Source organism: Aythya marila (assembly GCF_965140915.1).
Source record: "Aythya marila genome assembly, chromosome: 16".
In the NCBI taxonomy this organism is placed as follows: Eukaryota; Metazoa; Chordata; class Aves; order Anseriformes; family Anatidae; genus Aythya; species Aythya marila.
The window spans coordinates 12792931-12810647 of NC_139057.1; the positions used below are offsets into that span (position 1 = coordinate 12792931).

The following is a 17717-nucleotide window of genomic DNA, read 5'->3' on the forward strand; positions in this document are numbered from 1 at the left end:
TCCTTCCTCCTGAGAGGGAAGGATCCCCAGGATCCCCACTCCCTCTACTCTGCCCGTTACAGTGCCTGGGCTCACCGCCCTGTCTCCTCGCTGTTGTCCCCATGGCAGACGTTCCCCTTCTTCGGCGTGGTCCCTGCCATCGTGAATGAGTCGGGGGAAGAGCTGGAAGGAGAAGCAGAAGGCTACCTGGTAAAGAGGGGCTGATGTCCCACGCCCTCCCCTTGTCTGTCCCCCATCACCTCCAGGACGTTCCCAGTGCCGTGAGCACCTCTCTGCCTGCCCTGGGCCCAGACGAGGCTCCCTTTGGGTGGCAGGAGCTGCCCTTACTGCCCTAACTCCCTGGCAGTTCTGCGAACGAGCTGTTCAATGATCCATGAAAACACTTGCGCACACGGGCAAGGCAGGAGGAAGAGAACAAGTTGTCAGCCGAGCTCCTTTCCCTATGCCAAGGGTGGAGAGACTTTCCCAACAGATCAGCACAGGGCAGCAGCTGAGTGTCATCGCTTAGGGCTGCCTCTGCAGCATCTCTGTAGCTGCACAGCACTGCAGAGATCAGGTTATTTTCCCTCCCATTGCAGAATAAATAGTTTATAAAATCCCTGGGGGAGGTAGAAAGCAGTGTGCACTACCTTGGCCTTTGGAAGAGCTCCTCAGTGAGGTGGTTTCCTCCATGTCTCCAGGAGCTGCAGAAGGGTTTTGTTCAGCTCGACAAGCCCTGGAGCAGTGTGGGCACTGAACTTGCTGGCCACTGATGCTTGAATCAGATTCAGAAACACTGACCCACAGCAGAGGCCGAGAGCTGGCTCGGTTAAGAGTTGTTTTTGCTCCCACGGACTCCGGTTTGCATTTCTCATTTTCTCATTGCAGGTATTTAAGCAGCCCTGGCCAGGAATAATGCGCACGCTGTACGGAAACCACCAGCAATTTGAAACCACCTACTTCAAGAAGTTCCCTGGGTACTACGTGACAGGCGATGGTAAGGTGGCCTGGGCGGCGTGTGGGTGCGGAGGCCCGAGGACAGCAATTAAAATCTTGCAGTGCCCTGGCCTCAGGATCCCTTATCGGTTGCTCTGAGGACTGGCACTGCTTCCTCACGCTGTCACTTCTGGTTATTTTTAGGTTGCAGGAGAGATAAGGATGGTTATTACTGGATCACAGGGCGAATCGATGACATGTTGAATGTTTCTGGTAAGGACAACTCTTGTCTTCAGTGGGAGCCAGCGTGCTTTGTGGCGCGAGTTAACGAGCCACCTTGCTTTTATGGGGGACAGCTCTGCGTCTGTGGGCCTGCCCAGAGACCTGTCCCCAAGTCAGACGAGCCTGAGGCTTGGTGACTCCAGATTAACGCCTCCAGTAGGGAGGGAGCCTTCTGTAATCTCTCAGAGGAGGTCCTCAACCAGCGTTGTGTGCTGCTGTGTTGGAGCACGTGGGGCCATGGGGGATCTCAGCGAGGCAGGGCAGGGCCTTGCTGTCACTGATCCAAGCTGCAGCTCCAGGTAGGGCTAATGTCAAAGCTGGATCAAACTGCACAATGCTGTGTCACCAGAGACAGAGTTTTTCCCCAAAATCCAGCTCCCTCTTAGCCCATGCTTTGTTTAACCCTGTGGCCGGAGACAATTCACAGACCTGTTAAAGAAAAAAGCCTGAAGACAGGAGGGAGAACAGCTGGGGAGGGGAGGGGGCCTTGCTCTGCAGCCTGTCCCCCAGGAGCAATTCCTGGCAGCCTTCTGGGGCAGCCCCACCACCTCGCTGCAGAAGGCAGTTCCTCCAGCTGTTTTCTCAAGGAACTGGAACCCGACCTCTCAAACCTACAGTTCCAGGGCCTTTTGGGCTGGCAGAGCTCTTCCTGCCAGCTGCTGGAGGCTGCAGGCCCCCAGCCCCACGCAGCTCTGTGCAGCGCTGCCTTTTCTGCTTCCAGGCCACCTGCTGAGCACCGCGGAGGTGGAGTCGGCCCTGCTCGGGCACGCCGCTGTCTCTGAGGCTGCGGTGGTCAGCCACCCGCACCCCCTGAAAGGGGAATGTCTCTACTGCTTCGTGACCCTGAAGGACGGCCACGAGTTCAGCAAGAACCTGGCAGACGAGCTGAAAAAACAAGGTAGGGACAGCCAAATATCAGGGTGGGGGAGAGCAGCGCTGGGTAGGCAGCGGAGGGGTTAAGGGCTTGGGCGCTTACGGGTGCGTGTGGCCTGGGGAATGCAGCACGGACAACTGTGACAAGGTGCCCCCTCTGATTAGAGAGCACGGCTGGCACAGACTAAAATTAGTTCTGCCTTTGGCAGCTCATGTGATGCCATCTCTGCCTCTCGGGAGCTGGCGGCCGCGCCGAGGACCGGGGTAGCCAACTTGGGGCTGTTGCAGCGGTGGGCAAGGCTCCCGTGGCTCTCCCTGGTGGGCTGGGACTCGCATAGGGGCTGCCTGGTTACTTTGGGTGGGAAAAGGGCACGTTTGCGAGGCTGTCTCCTGCAGCCAGGAGGTGCTGGCAGAGCAGAGGCTATCAGGCAGTGCTCGAGCATCAGCTTTGTGCAGTCCTCAGGCCAGCGTGCTCCGGCCTTGGGTGTGCAAAGCAGGGCAGACCGAGGTAACGGGGCTCATGCAAACTTTCAAATCCAGTCCGCTGTCCCCCACTGCCGTAGTTAAATACTTCCCTGCCGAGGGTGGGGCTCTGGTGGTTTGTGCTGTGTGCCCGAGGCAGCTCTGACATTGCCACAAAGGACTGCATGAAATGCATCCGTGGCAGTTTTGTCTCTGCAGCAATGCAGTAGCGTAACAGTGATTGCTAGGCCATGACAGAGGGCTCTTGAAAACGGAGGGAATGGAAACAGGAGTGCTGCTGCCTGTGGGAAGACGTGCTGCACCCTGCTGGCACTGCAGGGCTTGCTGCCCCTTCCCACAGCTCTGAGGCTGGGGTGCAGCAGCCCTGGGCTCCCCTGGGGGCTGTGCTCTGTGTGTCTGAGCTCAGTCATCCTGCCTGAATGTGTGGGATCTCCTTGCGCCTACCATTAAAATATTTTTTTTCTCTCCCTTCACCCCTCCTCCTCCCCAGTCCGGGAAAAAATTGGACCGATAGCAACGCCGGATTACATCCAGTATGCCCCCAGCCTGCCCAAAACCCGGTCAGGTAAGGGGTCCAGTTGCTGTGCTGGGGAGGACTGAGCAGTTCCTGCCAGTGGAAAGGAATTGTCCCTGAACTGCTTGTCTGAGGTTACTCAGACCCACGGGGAGAAACCCCAGGGCAAGCGGGATGCTGTGGGTTTGGGCGCTGACTTCTGGGGCTGCTGAAGTGATCTTGAGCCCTGCTCTCCTTTTGTGGCTGTTCTCACAGGAAAGATCACCCGACGGATATTAAGGAAGATTGCCCAAAATGACAGAGACGTGGGGGACATCTCCACCTTGGCCAACCCAGGCATCATAAACCACCTGTTCAACAGCAGATGCGACACTAAACTGTAGCAGCAGGAGCTGTCCCAGCTGAGCAGGGCTGTAGCAGCAGCGGTATCCTGATGAGCAGGTCCCTCAAATAACCACTGACTGCCCTGGGAGAGAACCCTTCACCCGGTGAATCGAATGTACAAATATTAGAGACAGGAAAGGCTGGCCCCGGAGAGAGAGGCAGCACCTCGTGGGCACGGCCCTGCCTTGGAGGAGCACGCGCGTTGTGTCGCAGGTGGGAATCATCCACCTGAGCTTCGGCCTGGTTCACGCAGGGACTTGTGCTCCTCTGTTTTTCGTCACCTTGTCCTTGATTTATTTTTATTTTTGTTCTTTTTGGGAGGGGAGATGAGGTGTTAATTAGTAACTTTATGTCATTGAGGGGCCCTGGTGCCCTCCCCTTAGTGGGGAGGAACTGGGGTGTTGTAGGGGAAGTGGTACTGGAGTTACTTGATGCAGGCAGACAGGGGTGGTTCATCTGCCACTGCCCACACACTGAGTAAGTTTCCTTTCCTTCTCAGGCTGCTGTGAGCTGAGGAAAGACTTAAAAACACTTTCACATCGTAACTACAACTGAGTTTTAGTCTTGTATCTACTGTCCAAGCTGGTTGCTAGCGGAGGTCCCCTAGCCTGAAAGGGAGTGAGGCAAGGCTGGGGGGAGCTCCGTGCTTTTGGGTGGATTTTGTTAAAGTTCACTTGTACCAAGATCTGCTACATCTACCTGCAGGGTAGCAGCTGGTTTTATTTTTCACAACCCAGGTTCCTTTGCTCTGGCTGCGGAAACAGGGAGCCAGAGGCCAGGGGCTTGATCTGATGTGCTCCCTGGAGCGCTGCTGCCACCAGCTGTGGGCTCAGCCTGGCAGGGGCAGCACAGCCCAGGGCAGGGGTGGGAGCTGCTGGTACCAAAGCGAGCAGGGGCACAAAGCTGGCCACAGGCACCTCTCCCACTGCGAGCAAACCAGCTGTGGGTTACAATGCACCACAACCTGTGCTACAGCAAGGAACCCAAAGCACATGAGGCTGGGTTAGGCCTAGGTGACTTCTTATCAGGAAAAAAGAAGTTTAAAGCCACTTTGTGCTTTATGATGATGAGAAAAAACACCTCCAGCTTCCGAGTCTGAGCAGCACCAGGTACTGCCACAGCCAACGTTTCCTCTTCCCATCGCTCACACTGCCCTCCAGCCCTGGGCTGTGCCGGGAGCTGCTTCCCTGTGCTGTGTGTAATGAGATCAGACGTGAGCTGTTGGAATTCCTACACTCAAACCAAAGGAGAAATGGGCTTTAAATCTTGCTGCAGCAGCTGTTCAGCAAACGCCACCCTACAGCCTCTGCCTGTAACCTGAGCTGACTTTTGGTGGGGCTGGAGAGGAGGCAGTGACTCTACCGGGGCTCAGGGTTGGTGCAGGTGCCCTGGGGGCTGTTGTCCAAGCCTCGTTTCTTACCTGCTGCTCCCACCGGCATGCTACTTGTCTGTGATCTGTAATGTCAGTCGTGTGTCCCATGTGCCACCCACTGCTCTGTGCCACCTCTCTGACAAGGATTCCTACATCTGCTCTCCTCCTATGTTACTATGGGTCTGCTATGTAATTTTGGCTGGAGACAGCTAGAATTCTATGCAAAATGGAATAAAATGCAAGGAAACAACATGGAAGCGGACTTAGAACATGTGTGGGGGTTGTACGTGCTTGCCTGGGGGGAGGCTGGGCTGCTCGGAGGGTGTTTTTGGGCCTTGGGGTCAAAGGCTGGGGCTGGCTCTGCTGTCGCCTGCCCTGGGCAGAAGCTCCAGGGACACAGCCTGGACCTCAGCTTCTTACAGGTCTCCAGCCAACGCTGCTCCACCAAGGTGCAGGGGAAGCAGGAGGCTGAGTCCCCCGCCTGTCAGCAGCCCCTGCGTGCAGGCTGGGGGCAGGAGCAATGCCAGGGAGAAAGCTGCGAGCAGCTGGGGGCTGTGGGGCTGCTGAGAGCACCCTGGGGCGTCACCTGGGCACCGGCCTCTGCACCACGCTCCCCAGCCTCAACTTCAGCTTCCCAGGGAAGCTCCAGTGCTTGCATCCTGCCTCTCCCAGCTGCTGCTACCCTCCTGCTCCTGGAGCAGTGCACAAACTGCACGCCCGCAGACCCAGGGCAAAGTGTTTCCTCCTGGAGAGCGCTCACCCCACACCAGCAGCTGCTTGTGCTGGGCTGGAGCTGCAGAGCTGGGTGCCAGGACACAGCCCCAGCACAGAGCTGTGCAGGTGGGCATTGAGCAGAGCAAAACCTGCCCCTACAACAAAGGGTTGTGTAAGGTCTGTGCACAGCTGTGCAGCTGCCCCAAAGCCAGGCCTGGCCCAGGAGCTGCTTAAAGGCTGAGCTCGGCTCCTGCCATGTGGGAGACCAGAAGGATAACGAGATGCTGAGGGGCTCCAGTGAGCTTGCAGCTGCCAGTAGGGCTTTTTGGATCAAACTGGACTTTGCAGGGGTCATGTCCAGCAGAATCAGCTCCCCAGAGTCCCAGCAGCGAGTTCAACCATCTGACTGGAATCGCTGTGAGGTGTGGGGGGTCTGAGCAGGGCCCAGTGCCCTCGACAGCCTCACCTGGAACCTCAGGGTGCCCACACAGCCAGGAGCTGCTGTGCCCATGCCCCACAGCTCACAGCCGTGCCATGTCAGGGCACTACACCACAGCTGGCAGTGACAGAGTGCTGTAGCTGTAACCCCAGGGACACAAAAGGCCCCTCACGGCAGTGCTCTGGGCACCCCCTTCCCATGGCTCCTGCCAGACAGAACTGCCCCCAGGCCGTTGCTCAGATTGAATGTAGGTTTTAATCTCCATTTGGGGGTAATCAACCCCCCCATCATGAACCCCAACATGGGAGTTGTGGAATTAGCCACAGACCTGAACCACTGCAGTGCCCGGTTAGTGACTGGGTTGAGCACCCCGGCAGCGGGGTGGCCGAGCAGCCCACGAGGTCGTTCCTCAGGAGCAGCGGCTTTCCTGGTGCCACCGCCACAGCAGAGCTCGGGCTGCTTTACCAGGGCCCCTCCTCGGCTGAGGAAGGGCTGGGGGGGAGAGGGGTGTGCTGGGGGGAGCAGCACGAGCTCGGGGGCCGGAGCGCCCGCACTGTTCCCATTGAGTCAGGAAACCCGGAGGGAGGGAGGCGTCCCACCGCCGGGGATGGTCCCACAGTGACGCCAAGCGAACGAGCTGGCTGTGATGGACGCTTGGCAGAGTTAAACCAGGGCAGCTGGGGCTGTGCAGGAGCCACGAGGCTGCTCAGACACCGGGGAAGGTGGAAATCGGAGCAGCAGCACCTGAGCCGGGGCTGGGGACAGGCAGAGCTGCAGGGCAGCGGGAGGGGAGGCACAAGGGGCCTTGAGTCCCACAGCTGAAGCTGCTCCTGGCACCTCCACCTTCGTCCTCCCCTTCCCTGGGCTTTGGGTTTCGGTGCCTGCAAACAGTGCAGCAGGAACCCGGGGCCAGCACAAATTTGGGGCAGGGCAGGGCCACCCTCCAGCCCTGCACAGACCCCGAGGGGACACCCCAACCCCCTGCACAGCCCAGGGCCGACCCCAGCCCGTCCCCCCGCTGAGTGCACCCCGAGGAAAGCAGCTTGGCCCCGTGGGCAGCGCAGCAGCGGGGCGCTCACACCAGGTAGGGGGTGTCCAGCACGGCCACCCCGGCCGCCACCCCGCCGTCCGCGTGCTCCACGGCCTTTGTCCGCAGGAGGTGGCCGGCCGCCTCGTTCATCACCAGCTCCTTGCCCTGCCTGCAGAGAGAAGGGCAGCTGGGCAGCACTGGAGCAGAAAGCCCACGGCCTTTCCACCACCTGGGACAGTTTGAGCCAGGTTCCTGTTCCAGGCTGGGGCGCTGACATAAACTCACCTGACATAAACGCCGAAGATCCCAAGCTCTGAGACGCACTCGGATGCTTTTAGGGGACTGTGAGCCCTCAGCAAGTAATTCCGTGTTGGCTGGGGCTGGATCTTATCCATCAGGATGTAGGAGGTTCTCTCAGGGCTGTCTTTGATCTTCTCCAGCACCTGCCTGAGCTCCTCGCCGTAGAGGTTGTTCCCTGAGCACAGGACGGGCAGGTCAGGAGCTTCCCAGTGCAGAAGCCGTTTGCAGCCCGGGCAGATGCAGCGCTGCCCGTGATTCCCCCAGCTCTGGGACCTGGAGCTCCCTCAGCACCATGACCTGTCCCCGTTGCCAAAGCAGCTCCAGGCCTGAGCCCTGAGCCACACTGAGACCCCCCTGCAGCTCCTACCTCCGCCTTCCCGCTGCGGCTTCAGCACAAACTGGTCGGGGTTGGCGATAGCCGTAGCAGCTATCTTGTCACCCTCCTCACCCTGGCAGGAAAGAAAGCAACAGCAACGCATCAGGGAGGAGCAGGAGCTCCTCGATGGGCTGCTGTGAGCAGGATAACCAGGGGCCCGAGGCCACAGCGAGGCCCCCTCGTGTTTCTAACCAAGGAGGAGCGCCACGTGTGCCAAGAGCGCGCCCGCACCCTCATCCCCACCCCACTCACCACATCCAGTGAGTAGAGCCCGGCGAACGTGGCTCGGATGCGAGCAATGGCCTCGGTGCGGCCGGGCAGCAGCTTCTCCAGGGTCCCCGGGCGGCTCAGCTCCTGCTGCACCTTCTTGGTGCCGGCCAGCTGGGTGGCGATGTCGGGGCACTTCACTGCCCTCGACCTCTCCAGCAGCAACCGCGCCTCCCAGTTCTGAGAGAGAGGGAGAGCGACCGGCCCATCACAGCCAGGTTCTCTCCCTTCCTCTTCATTTTTTGACAGGCAGGGACGGGAATGGCATGCTGGAGAGAGGCACACGTGGGCCTGCCCCTGCCCCGGGGAGCAGCACAGCCAGGCTGCTCCGTTGCCTTCCCCTGCACTCCCCTCCCCAGCATTTTCAGCCAACAGCACCATCTGCCCTGTGTCATTACCTCCTGCAGCCAACAGTCCTAGTGCATAGTTTAGGGCAGAAAATTATTTGTAGTTCAAGCCTAAACGCTTTAAGCAGGCGCTAATCAATGTTAACCCGTATCACACAGCCACAGCTCGGTGCTGCAGATGGGGTGACCACACGAGTGGTGACTGGAGAAACCCACTCCTCTTTCTTATTACAGGAGCACTGCACGAGCAGCAAAGATGTGTCAGCTTCCCAAAGCTGCTTGGATGGGCCTGACCCACCCGGGACAGGACCACAGGGTGTTTCAAACCCTCTGGCACTGCCACAGAGCTTCTGGGAGCGAGCAGTGGGTGCTGACCTGCTGATTGTAGTTTGTCGGCACGTAGCCCTCTCTGTAGTACACCACTGCTACCTCCTGGCCATCCCTGGAACAGAAAGCAGCAGCCATCAGAGCCAGCAGCCACCAAGGGGGCTGCCAGGGCTCAGACGGCGTTCGCCCCTTCTGCTTGGCCTCCCGAGCTGCTCTGCTCCTCCTCGAGAGCGCCTGCGGCACGGGGAGCTGGCACCAGGCCTCTGCCCTAACCAACGTCCCGGTAACTCAGGCACCCAGCCCAGGAGGGAGGCGAGAACCTCATTTTTTAGTAGCCTTGCATTCCTGCAGCTGGGGGGGAACGGGATCCTTCCCGGATGGCGATTCCAGGCAGGACACAGCAACCTGCCCCAGAGCAGCCGCGGTGCCACGCACCGAGCCGCAGCAGCGGAGCGCGGGCAGGGAAGGCGGCACGGACACTGCCGCGGGCAGGCAGCACGCCGTAACTGCCTCCACAGCCAGACAGGATGCTCTGCAGGAAGTATCTGCAGATACTTTCCCCTTAACCGTCTGGCGATGACAAACGCTCAGTAGTTAAACATGGCAGAGGTGCCAAAAGGTCAGAGCATGGAAAAATAAAATTTAAAAAATCAGCTAAAAAGAGGAAAAACACGGGCAGGCAACCAGTGCTCCTCGTGTGGCTCCAAGCACGACAGCCTGGGAACGGGACGAGCGAGGAGCCTGGGATCAGCTGCGGGCTGATCCTGAGGGCGCTCAGAGCCAAGGGAGGCCGCAAGGACTCGCAGGACTTCACTTCCTCTGCATGGGTAACCCAGCCCTGCCGCCCGCAGGGCATCACGTGGAGGCTCAGCAGGAAGCAGCTCGGTGGAAACCTCTGCAAGAGCCAGGGTTTCTCGCTGCATGTGTACACGGGGGAAGAGGGGAGCACGCGGAGCTCAGGAGGCTGTGGTTTGGAGGAGGGAAATGGGGTTTCCAGCTGTAAGGGACTGATGGGTGTGTGCAAAATCCTAGCACAGCGAAAACAAAATCGTTTCAGCTCTAAGGGGAATTAGCGGCAGCAGCCTGGAGCAGCAGCACATCTCACAACGCCACTATTTACACTCAAAACTGTCACCAACACCGCCAGGCTCAACCCTGAGTGCCAGCAGGGAGCCAGCAGCACACACAGCTCGTACTCACATGTACAGCCTCCTGGCTTCGTCCAGGGAGCCCTTCTCAAACACGTCTCGGAAGCGCTTCCTGATGACCCGAATGTTCCTAAAAGAGGAGCGGGACGGTCACACAGCAGGCTGGGCACGGAGGCACGCGGGGAGGAAACCTCAGCTGGAAGCAGCACGGAGCTGCTGCTCCTTCCCCAGCCACCTCGGCACACTCTCCACGGAGCAGGCAGGTCACAGCAGCTCCGCACCCACCCGCGTCCCCAGGCGTGTGCCGAAACGCCCGCGTTCGCCTTCCACCTCCTGAAGCATTTCTGCTGGCAGCCAGGATCCTGCTTTTCTATCCCTGCAGGACGGAGCCGCTCACGGCCGGCTTCCCAGCCAGCAGCAGCCGGCGGTGTGCTCCCTGGGACCACCCCTTATCGCCCTTCTCCACACAGCGGCACTGTGGCCCCGCAGACCCCACAGCTGGTAGGGCCGGGGATCTCCCCAGCTCCGCCTGGGGGCTCGAGCTCCTCACCCCCCCCTTTTCCAGCCCTTCACCCCACAGACCTGCTAACTTTGCACAGATCCCCCACAGCGGGCTGGAGGCTCTGTTAATGAGGCTTTTATGAAATCACCCTCCGGCCAGTCCCAAGTTAGAGCGAGCAGGACCCCGTTATCCCCGCTCTGCTCCTTGTTGGCTGGCCCACGGCAGAGCCACCCCGGTGTGCCCTGAGGACCGCGTGGGGACAGCAAGGAACCGGCCCCGCACACCACAGGCTCTGGAGGCTGCTGGAGCTTCCAGCAACGAGCCTGGGAGGGGCTCTGGGAGGTTTGGGTGAAGACGAAGGGGGCGCTGAGGCTGGGCAGGGGGACAGCAAAGGAAGGCTGAAGAGACCCCGGAGGGAAGCCCAAGGTGACGGCTGCCCTGTTACCCACCAAGGCCCCCTCACAGCCTCGGAAACCGCGACGTGTTCGGCTTCACCCTCGTGTAGGTGACCGCGTAGGAAGCAGACGGGCTCTGCTTTACCTGTTCCAAAGCTCTTTCTCCACGCATCGCTGATCAAAGATGTTCCTTTGCACCTCCTCCACCAGGAACATCACCACAGCGCTACAAGAGACACCCAGAACACCGTTACACCCTGAGACCCCGGGACCACCACCCCCTGACCTCGGCGATCCCACACGGCTCCCGTGAGCCTCCTCCAGCCTTCCGTGTGCTGGCACGGGGAGCAGGACGGCCCCGTGCAGCTGTCCAGGGGCAGGCTCCTCACCTCCGCGAGCCGTACAGCTCCCAGGCCTTGGCGATGCCCGAGGCCAGCCCCTCGGAGGGGTTGTTGGGCAGCAGCCGCGACGCCTCCTCGGCCATCCCCAGCTCCTTCAGCACCCGCCTGCGGAACGAGAGCGGCTCCCAGGGCCTGGCCGCGGGGCAGCCCCACGGGGCCGGGCCGGGGCGCGGGGCCGCGGCCGCTCCCTCACCCGTGCACGGCGGCGGTGCGGGAGGCCAGGCCGCCGAAGCTGGCGGCGATGGTGTTTATCTCGATTTGCTTCAGCGCCGGCGCCCCGGGCGCCCCGCAGTCGAACATGTAATCCGAGCGGTTTATGCCTAAAAACACGGACTGAGGCGGGAGGAGGGGGGTGAAGCGGGACCCGCGCCCACCCCCGCTTCTCCTGCTGCCTCTCACCGCATCCCCCTGAGGCAGCCTGGCCCCAAACCCTCCCGGGGCAGATGTGGCCGCCCTGGTGCCGACCAGCACCCAGGCGAGGCGAGCCGGGGCCACGTGGAGCCCGCAGCAGGCGCGGCCCCGGTGCCCTGCAGGTCCCGAGCGGCCACGGGTCCCCGTGCTACCTGCGCCAGTCCTTCCTCCAGAACCTGCAGGTGGATCCTGAAGAGCCGGGCCGTGAAGTCATCCACCTTGACCGTGCTGGGGGAACAGCAGGACCCCGTCAGCCCCCTCGCCGGGGGAAGGAGAAAATCAGCCCAGCGGGCGCCCTGCCGGGCTATAGGAGAGGAGCCAGACTACAGGAGCTTCGCTGGGTCACCCTGCCGGGCTCCAAACCCCACACCCCGTAGTGCTGAGCACTCCGTGGGGATCGGGCAGCCAGCGGGAGATGCAAAATGAGGCCGAGGCAGGCTCCTCAGTGCGGGACTCAAAGAAGCATCCAGCAAGTTGGGATTCAAAGCCCTGGTGCCAGCACGCTCCTGAGCAAGAAGCCACGAGGCTCAGACACTGGCAAAGGGAAACGAACTGCTGGCCCAAGGAGACCCCAAAAAAACTGCCAGCCCAAGGAGACCCCAAGACTGCTGACATTATGTGAGGACAAACGAAGCAGAACGGAGAGGTGCCTGCCCAGGGGAGTGCACACCGCACCCCTCAGCTCCAAAGACAGAGGCGGATGGCAGGCGGGGACGCCTGGAGGGTGACAAACGCTTCCCAATTAACATCCCCCGTAATTAAACTCGGTGAAGCCCCGAAGCGTTACCTGGCCAGAGCGCGCTCCAGGAACTCCCTGTCCTGGCTGATGGCGTCCACCAGCAGGTTGAAGTCCTGCTGCACGGCGTACGCCTGCCGGAACAGGGCGCTGGGCACGGCCGAGGGCAGCAGCGTGAAGGGCGCGAAGCTCACCACCTGCAGGCGGGGAGCACAGGCAGCGCCACCCCGACCCCATTGAACCCCCAGGCCCACCCCATGGGGTTTTGGGGAGGTTGTGGGGTGGCCGGGCTTACGTCGGAGGCGTTGGGCTCGGCCTCGGTGCGCATCAGCACGCCCTCCAGCAGCGCCGCGTCCACCGCCGCCAGGGCCGCCCGGCGCACGGCTGCCTCGCCCCACAGCGCCGCGTCCCACAGCCCCGCCATGCCTGGGGAGCCGCCGCGTCACCCCACAGCGCCAACGGGGGCACGGCCAGCGGCCCCAAAACCAGGGTCCCAGCATAGGGGGGGCGAGCAGCGGCAATGCCTGCCCTGCCCTGTGCCCCACTGAGACCTGGCACCCCACAGCCCCAAACCCAGTCCCCTAGAGACCTCTGGCCACATCCCACAGCCCCCCTGCCCTCTATAGCCCCACAGTCCCCCATAGCCACCCTGCACCCCATAGCCCCCCCTGCACCCCACAGCCTACCCACTACCCTGTAGCCCCCCCGGACCCCAGGGCCCCACAAACCCCACAGCCGCCCCGCCCCCCACAGAGCCCTGTACCCCACAGCCCACCCAGCCCCCTATAGCCCCCTGCCCCCCATGGCCCCACAGCCCCTATACCCCCCCTGTACCCCACACCCCTCCCCACACCCCATATCCCACCCAGTCCCCCACAGCCCTCCCGGACCCTGCAGTCCCTATATCCCCCCGCCCCCCATAGCCCCCCTGCCCTCTGTATCCCACCCAGCGCCCCATAGCGACCACAGGACCCCATAACCCCACCATGCCCCCCATGCACCCCACAGCCCCCCCAGATCCCTGCAACCCCCCCAGACCCCGTGGTCCCGTGATCCCATAGTCCCTGATGGCCCCTGATAGTCCCCCTGCACCCCACAGCCCCCCGCACCCCATAGCCCCCATAACCCCATACCCCCTATAGACCCCATAGCCCCCCGAGCCCCCTCCCGCCACAGCCCCGCCCGTCCCGTACCTGCTCCCAGTGCTCCCTGCCCGCCCCGCCCCCTCCCCACGCTGATTGGCCGCGCCCCGCTTCCCGCCCCGCTGATTGGCAGCCGGCAGGGGAGAGGGGCGGGGCTTGGGGCGGGCGTGCGCGCTGGACCCGGGGGGCGGGGGGGCGGGAGCGGGGCTGGCGTCACGGCCGTGTGACGTCACGGCGTGACGTCACTCCGGGCCGGGAGACCCTGGCTGGAGGCCGGCGGGGGCGGAGGCACCGGGGCGGGGGGTAGGAAAAGGGGGGTCCCTGCCTTAATTAACGCCGTTAATCAGCTTAATTCATTAATTAATGAAGGCTGCCCAGCTGCCCGGCTGTGCCTGCAGAGCATCGCTCGTCCTCCACGCTTGGTTCCCCTGGTACCCCGTGGAAAAGAAAAGTGGAAAAAAAAAACACCAAAAAGCACCAAAAAACGCCAAAAACCACCCAAAACCACCAAAAGTAAACGTTGTGCTGTGCAGCTGCGGTGCCTGGGGCTGTGTCATTTGTCCTGGCCGCAGGAGCAGGGGGAGCAGTGCGGCAGCAGCCACATAACGACAGCGCTGGGGCTCCTGCTGCGGGCACAGCTCGGGGGGCTCCCCCAGAGCACAGCCCCTCGCCGGCCCCGTCCTGCAGGAGAAAAACGGCTCAGCTCCCGCAGCCTGGCTGCCCTGCCCTATGAGTGCCAGCTTCGGCAAGGGTATGAAAGAAATCTGTTGTCCCCCAGGCCGCCTTTCAACGCGAAATGCTCCGCTAAGGCCAGCAATCTTAAACCCCCCACACGTGTGCCTATTGTTTGAGGTGCAGAACAATTGAAGGGTGCTCTCATGGGCTAAAGATAGCCAGGCAGCTGGTGCTGTCCTTTTCGCTGTAACTGAGAATAAAACAATGCCCGCGTATTGTCTGCATGACTGGAGCGGTGACATTGGACTCTCTGCCAAGGCAGCATCCACAGGATCAATGAAACGCGGGTTATTTATAAACAGGTAGTGTCATTTCTTCCCCAAAGTAATTTCACTTCCTTAGCTTTTCCACCAGGCCTTTCTGCGCCGTGGAGCGAGGTATAAATAGCACCGAGCCGGGCTGTGAGGGAGCCAGCGGGACCAGCGGGTGGAAAACCAAATTGGGGGTTTCCACCTGAGTTTGGGTGTGCTTTTGCTTCCCGGAGCGACGCCCGAGCTCCTGGATGGGGACACGTGTGGCCAGCACTGCCCTGTTCCCCAGCCATGGACGCTCACCCACTTCTGCTCGGCTCAGCCTGCGGGGAGCAGCCCACCAGGGTGTTTCCAGGCTGGTGACTGGAAACCTGGAATCCACGGCCAAAACAGAAGTCCTGGGGTGGTGGCCACCATCTCCTGCTCCCCTCACCTGGGCAGGGCAGCCAGGAGCAAGCCACCTCCTTGCTGTGACCTCCTGACGGGCCACAGCAACGTGGGGAGGTCCTGGCACAGCGTGGGGACACGCAGCAATGCTGCTCCCTCCTAGGTGGTGCCCAGGCTTGAGGACGGCCCAAGCCTACCAGGTCCCATGGGAAAATCCCACGTTTGCTGCCTCTCTGTCTTGAACTGCTGTCCCGTGTCATGAGATGAGCTGAGGTTGATCAAGTGGGTGAAAACACCTTGGAAACACCTTGGAAACAAAGACCAGGGCAGCTCTTGGGCTTCTTTTCCAAAGGCTGCTGTGTGCCAGGGCCTGTCCCGGCAAGCCGGCTGCAATTGAGGTGCCATTAAGTGTTCAAATAAGGGGGCGAGAGGCCCTTTTCTCTCATCTCTTTTTGTAATGCACTGCCAAAACCTCAAGCGTCTTCACTGAAGTCAGCTCACACATTCCTGTAATATTTGCAGTGTTTGTTACAACCTTTCTTCCTAAACAGATGTTGGGTCTTTCCAGTGGCCATCCCTCTGGAGAAGAACGTCCCTAAAACCTCAAAGCTGGGAAATTAAATGCAAACAAATAAAAACTCCCCAGTTTTTCCCATCTCCAGGTGACCTTGCTGCCTCTTTGCCCGAGTGGGACCTTCCCAGCACGTTGCTTACTAACTCCAGCCCCCGATTTCTCATGTCATGCCTCTTCCAGGTACATTCTCAATCCCGATCCTCATTTTGGATGCATTTTGTACATTCATTTCTTTCGCTCACTGTGGGAGCACAGTGCCCAGAGGCTCCAGTGTGCTTATGCTGCCCAAGCCTCATGCTACAGCAAGCAGCAGCACTACTCCTGAAGTCTTTTTTGGTGAAAAAGCACCTTGCAGAGAGCACAGCCAGGGTTTAGGGGTCTGCTTTGGAGGGAGCCTCACAGCCAAAGGCTCGGGGTCCAGGCTGAGCCCGAGGGACACTGGCGGGTGGCAGTGCTGGGCTGTCACCTCCGCCTGAACGCAGACATTCCTGCTGCATGGAAATATGCCTGAAATAGCCCCTCTGCAGATTGTCTTTATCTAATCAGGCGCCTTCGCACCCCCCTCCAGTGCATTTCAGGGAGCTGATAGTGGTGATATGTTAAGTGTGGAAAGAAACCTCTAGCGAATGGCCCGGCTCAGAGAGTAATTCTCCTTCCTGCCACTTATCAGAGCCTGCTAATGGGGAGCATTCCTCCCGCGGGGTCGGGGAGCAGCAGGGAGGTCACAGGGGGGTGGCCGAGCCCCTGGCACCCCCTGGCTCTCTGGGACTGATGAGGAGCTGCTCTGACTGCAAAACACCCAAACAGTTGGGTGCTGGTGGTGTCCTGGCCCATGGGGAGAGGCTTGTCATGCCCTCAAAGGCATGGCCAAGGAGCCCCATCCTCATCTGCCACCTCACGGGACGCCGATATGTCAAGCAGAGAGCTGTAGGGGGAAAAAACAGGGTGCCTTAATGGCAGGGGAGATGCTCACAGTGCTGAGGGTGGTAGTGGAGAGCTGGTGGGATGTCTGAGCAGGCCTGGCACCAGGCGATAGCCACCTAAAGCAAGTCCTCTCTGCTCCAGATAAAGCTTTGGGCTCCTCATTGTGCCTGTGGGGTTCTATGGGAGGTTCATGGAGATCCCCCACCCACTGCCCCGCTGAGGGTGCCGCACTGCACCTGTCTGAAAGGCACAGCTCAGGCCTGGCCGGGAATGGCAGGATGAGCGTCCTACCACCCTGAAAACCACATCACAAAGGCTCCAAAATCACCCGCACCCAAAGGAAGTGCGTGTCAGCAGCTGCCGGAGTGACCATTCCACATCTCCCTTTCTACAGAGCTGCTCGGCCTTTGATGGACCCTGCTGGAACATCTTCAAAGAGGGAGGGAAACTAGGGCAAGCAGAAGGAACTGCAGAAGGAATCTCCGAAAATAAAATCGCTTTAAAGATAAGGCAGGGAGGGGGTGAGCAGAGCGCGGGGTGGGTACGTGCCCTGAGAAGAATGTGCGAGGCCGGGCCAGCTGGTAGGGCCAGCACGAGCGCTCGTCCCACTGCCCGTGGCAAAGGTACTTGGCACCGCACCCGCCTCGGGCCTCGGGCCCCTCCAGGGCGTGGGTGGAAACCCGACTCCGAGCTCGGGACGGGGAGGCAGAAGACCACCAGGCCGACCTCAGAGGAACCTGTGGCCCACCGCCGCCTGCTGCTCTTCCAGACGCTGCAGCCCTGCTGTCTTGGCGAGGTTGAACACCTCTGCGGCGCCACGGCCAGGTGGGGGCTCAGGACCCCCGATGGTCTCCCCGTAGGGGAGATGGAGGAGACACATCTGTGGAGTCCAGCTCTGCAGCAGCTGCTCTCACGTCCCGGTGGATGAAGACATGGACTTCAGGCCACCCTAGTGGGGGAGTGCCCACATGGTATTTGGAGATGGGGGCTTGCAGCCTGCTTCATCCTGGTGGGCTCAAGGTCACCTTGTTAGTGACAAAGCAACACGCCTTGGGCACCAGGCCACAGCCTCCTCTCCAGTTTAATTCATAGGAAGACCAGCACCATGCAAAGCCCTTACATTACACTGTGCAGTCACTGAAGGCAATAACGACCCGTCTCTGAGCTCAGCCATCCCCTCCAGCAGGGCTCCCACCCCAGGGGGAAGCTCTGGACTCCTCCTCCATCCCACAAAGCTCCCAGGCTTCACTCCGGAGTCACCTTGGTGGGATCAGTTGGCATTTCTGTGTCCCCAGGACATGACCACAGGACTGGGCAGCCAAGAGGTGTCCCCCATGTCTGCATTGAGGCCCACCTGCTTCCCCAGGGGGTGAGGTGGCCTGGTGCCTGGGACAGAGCAGAGCTGGGCTGCAGAGGGGACTAGCTGCGAACTGGCTGGAAGGAGGTGTGGGGGTCTTCTGCGGGCAGTGCCAGTGCCAGCCAGGAGGG

General features: G+C 60.8%; 2 protein-coding genes across 3 annotated transcripts in view; one reads left to right on the forward strand and one right to left on the reverse strand.

Annotated features, from left to right (window-relative positions):
* ACSS2 (acyl-CoA synthetase short chain family member 2) overlaps positions 1–4649 on the forward strand; it is a 30836-nt gene extending 26187 nt beyond the window's left edge. For both annotated transcript variants that reach the window (XM_082772983.1, XM_082772984.1), the window contains 6 exons: positions 109–189; positions 868–976; positions 1120–1188; positions 1919–2095; positions 3044–3118; positions 3323–4649. In XM_082772983.1, the coding sequence (XP_082629109.1) occupies positions 109–189; positions 868–976; positions 1120–1188; positions 1919–2095; positions 3044–3118; positions 3323–3450 (639 nt within the window). In that variant the 3' untranslated portion in view covers positions 3451–4649. The remainder of the gene's footprint in view (positions 1–108; positions 190–867; positions 977–1119; positions 1189–1918; positions 2096–3043; positions 3119–3322) is intronic.
* A 1563-nt stretch (positions 4650–6212) lies between these two features.
* On the reverse strand, positions 6213–12739 carry GSS (glutathione synthetase). The gene is made up of 12 exons (XM_082773676.1): positions 12512–12739; positions 12268–12413; positions 11633–11708; positions 11263–11402; positions 11058–11174; positions 10814–10894; positions 9824–9901; positions 8672–8738; positions 7935–8129; positions 7674–7755; positions 7292–7481; positions 6213–7175 (listed from the first exon to the last, which is right to left on the reverse strand). The coding sequence occupies exons 1-12, from the start codon at positions 12638–12640 to the stop codon at positions 7052–7054; spliced, it is 1425 nt and encodes a 474-aa protein (XP_082629802.1). The 5' UTR covers positions 12641–12739; the 3' UTR covers positions 6213–7051.
* Between the last annotated feature and the right edge of the window lie 4978 nt (positions 12740–17717).

Coding starts and splice junctions, on each gene's coding strand:
- GSS (XM_082773676.1), bottom strand. CDS start 12,640: ATGGCGGGGCTGTGGGACGCGGCGCTGTGGGGCGAGGCAGCCGTGCGC. Junction 11,709..12,267: donor CTGGAGCGCGCTCTGGCCAG/GTAACGCTTCGG, acceptor CTGTTCCCCCAG/CACGGTCAAGGTGGATGACT. Junction 10,895..11,057: donor GAGCTGTACGGCTCGCGGAG/GTGAGGAGCCTG, acceptor TGTCTCTTGTAG/CGCTGTGGTGATGTTCCTGG.